Source organism: Triticum dicoccoides, chromosome 5B, assembly GCF_002162155.2.
Source record: "Triticum dicoccoides isolate Atlit2015 ecotype Zavitan chromosome 5B, WEW_v2.0, whole genome shotgun sequence".
NCBI classification, from domain to species: Eukaryota; Viridiplantae; Streptophyta; class Magnoliopsida; order Poales; family Poaceae; genus Triticum; species Triticum dicoccoides.
In genome coordinates, this window is record NC_041389.1 from 672,852,922 (window position 1) to 672,856,518 (window position 3,597).

Below are 3,597 nucleotides of genomic sequence, written 5' to 3' on the forward strand. Positions count from 1 at the left end.
CAAGAGTTAAGTCCATGCACATGCACCGATCACAATGTCAGCCCAAGCATTCAAAGAAGGGCGGTACTGCTCCTACAGTGTCGTGTACTACTAGAGCAGATAAGGATGGCAAGTGGCAGTCTCTGCTGATGAAATCAATTGTTCAGCAGGGAGGTAGCTGGGCTCTAAAGATAGTAGTACTAGGACTATCTATCCATCAGTTGAGAGGTCAACACAAGACAGCAATCGATTGATTACTCTGACCAAATAAACGGACGCCTCAAATGACACATGGCCGGCTCATCATCCGTGACTCAGCTAACGTGCCAAGCACCCACCAGATGACCGGATCCGACCCAGCACTTTGTTGATATTGTACAGCGGCAGCTGGGGGGAAGAAGAAGGGTGAATTCTCGACTTGGGACGGAGTAGCCGCGCGCACGACACGAACCAACTGCTCATGGCCTCCAATGCAATGCAAGAACACCTCTCACTCTCTCTCTCTCTCTCTCTATATATATATATATACGTTTCCTCTCTCTAGCCTACTACTACTACTAGTATGTTTATTATTGTATGTATATTTACACGCAGGATCTCCAGATCCTGCCCTCCAGCGAGATGACGATGACGGACACGTCGTCGTGGTACCGCCGGCGGTCGCCCTGCGGGATCTCGATCAGCTCGTGAAAGTCCATCCCTGCAGCAGCAGCAACACGTACCACCAAGCAAGCAATGTGAGAAAGGTGTGTCCATCGACTGCTCGACCATCTTATCTATCTATCTACAAGTTCATTCAAAAGCTAGCCGTCTACTGCAAGAAGACGATGACTTGTTTGCCGTACCTGCTTTGTTGGCCGCCCGGAAGAGGACCTCCTCGACGAGGTGCTGGGCGGGGTCGCCCTCGGGCGTCGTCGCGATGAACACCTCCACCTCCGCCACCGCCTCCTCGTTGGTCAAGTACTGGTAGAGCCCGTCCGAGGAGAGGATGAGGAACCTGTCCCTCGTGCTCAGCTTGTGGTGGAAGAGGGAAGGGTTGCACGTGATGTAGGGCGACGACCCGACGTAGTCGATCCGGAACATCTCCAGCAGCGCGTCATTCCATTTCGGCTGTCAAAAAAGCAGTTGGATGAGAAATGCATGTTCAGCTCCCATGCGAGCGCGCATCAAAACAAAACAGGATTCATGTCTGCCTAACTCTCACAATTGTTCTCTTGCTGAAAGAAAGAATATCGTCAGATTGTTCACTTCAGGTCAAAGAAAGGGACCCCCCCTCCCCTCTCGGCCTGTCCACCAGCAAGATGGAGTGATCGAGCTGACAATAGAGAATAATTTCTACTACAGAATCCGACAACACTTTCACATGGCAGGAGGCGATTTCTTCTTCCAAAGACAAGGAAAAACAACAACGTGCCTTCCTTGGAAGCCACTCAAGTCGCCGCTGGCTTTCCGGCCACATTTCAGCACTGCACACACAAGTTCACCGTTCCTTGCACTTGGACACAAGTGAAAGGAACCCTCGTTTTCTCTTCTCTGGGAGAGCAGCGGCTTCTCCTACAATCCTTCGACCTGGCTGTACACGCGGTGACCAGGGAACTGAGCTAACTTATCAATAGTCATGCTTTGAAAAATTCCGCCGTCCAAAGTTAGTCTATGGTGTCCATGTCAACAAGGTCCGTTCAACTTGGATGGTCGTATTTCCCGTCCAAAAGGAGTTTGTTTGAATTGACAGGGGATTCATTTTATTTTTTCAAACTTTGGAACGCCTGCTCTTTTTTTGTGACCTTTGCTTAAGCATGACTTTTAAGTTATGTGTTGACCAAAAGTGTCTGGCAAAATATTTTGCTCATCAATCTTTGTGATTTCTCAACATTTGACATGTCCGTTTCAAGTAAGACATTTCATTGAATTAGTTGGGACACATGACTAGCTATGTCATCCAGCAATCACACGGTACTTCCAGAAAAAATCACCGTCGCGCAACACTAGTTCATCTAACCAATTGCAGACTTCATAATCACTTAAGGAACAATATGCAAACTTTTTATGCCAAAAACTGACATGATCGAGCATGAGCTTACCTGTTTCAAGAAACCGGCGCCGAATGCTCTGGTCACCTTGAGCGAGCCCTTCACGCGGTCCTTGGAGATCGCCGACGGATCATCGGGGTGCTCATTTCGTATTCTGCGAACCTCCTGCATTGATCGGCACAGATAAACCATCATCAGATTCAGACAAAGAACAGACACTCAATTTCTAAGCTGTGAGCCAGTTAAATCACCTCCGGCATGGAGGTGCTATGATCCGAGGTGAGCTGCACGGCGGACAGGCACGGCGTCAAGCCGTCCAAGGAGCCCTCGCTGATGTGCTCGAGATCGACGCAGTCCATTGTCGCCAAGACAGCCCGGCTGTCGCCCACGCCCATGACGTACATGTCCTCCCCTTTCATGAGCATGGAGAGGACGCACGAGCCCATGAGCGCCAGCTCGGGGAACTCGCCGACCATCTTGTCGGCGATGCCCAGGTACGCGTCCTCGGTCTTGCGGAGCGCGCGCGCCAGCGCCTTGAGCACGGCGATGTGGTCGTTCTCGCCGTTGCTCCGGGGAGGAGGCTGCGTTGGTGGCTTCAGGCTGGAGCAGTCGCGCTCCCACTCGCACCTCCACTGCCGTTGGTCGTTGTCGTCGACGCTGCCGCTGCGCGGGGGTCTGGAGCGGCGGGCGCGGCGCCGGCGGGTGCACTGGTCCTGGTGGTCCGGGGCCATGGTGCTGGGCGCTGAGCCTGGCTGGTCCTCTTGGGACTGCTCCCAGAGCAGGCCGCGGAGCTCGCGGTGCACGGCGGCGTAGAGGTTGGAGACGAGGAAGTCGGTGGCGTCCGGGCCGTTGAAGCCGTCGTAGATGCCGACGAACACCCAGCCGCGCTCCTCCGACACGACGACGTGGACGCGGTCCTCGCCGGCCTTCCCCTGCGCCCACTGCAGACCATTGGAGTCCCCGCCACACGCCGCGACGGCCGCCGCGGCGTCGGGCGAGCCGAGATCCGGGTGGCCCTGGAAGCGGTCGGTGCGGGCGAGCAGCGCGCGCGTGAAGTCGCGGATGCGGCGGCCGCCGTGGGAGAGGCTCCGCCGCAGCGCGGGGACACCCATCCGCCCGGAGGCGACGGCGCCGGGGAGCGGGCCGGAGAGGAGCGCGGCGTCGAGGGGGCCGGAGAGGAAGCCGCGCTCGATGGGCCCGGAGAGGAAGCCGCCGGAGAAGGGCGCGGAGGAGATGGGGCCGGAGGGGAAGCGGGGCACCGGCTGCAGCGGGACGGCGGCGAAGGAGTCGGAGCTCTCGAAGCCGGAGGAGGCGGTGGAGTCGTCGGCGGGCAGCAGGAGGAGCGCGGAGGTGGAGAGCGGCGTGGAGACGTTGGCGGAGAGGGCGGCCCCCGAGATGGCGCGGAACGTGGTGGCCTCCTCGGCGGCCGCCTTGGCGTCGGGCACGAGCAGGTCGTCGTCCGCCGCGGCGGGGTAGTAGCAGTGGGCCGGGGGCAGCTTGTCGGGGCGCACGTAGCAGAAGGAGTGGCCGAGCCCCTCGTCGTAGGCCGGGTCGGAGGGCAGCGCGGCCGGCGCGACGTGGCGGCGGC

The 3,597-nt window shown here is 57.7% G+C and overlaps 1 protein-coding gene across 1 annotated transcript; it reads right to left on the reverse strand.

Moving 5' to 3' along the window:
* Window positions 1-11: 11 nt before the first annotated feature.
* On the reverse strand, window positions 12-3,595 carry LOC119310460 (protein phosphatase 2C 35-like; the record flags this gene model as incomplete). Its single annotated transcript, XM_037586206.1, has 4 exons — window positions 12-679; window positions 825-1,089; window positions 2,061-2,174; window positions 2,261-3,595. Coding segments are annotated over 4 exons (1,830 nt in total), but the record flags the coding sequence as incomplete, so codon positions are not given.
* Window positions 3,596-3,597: the final 2 nt, after the last annotated feature.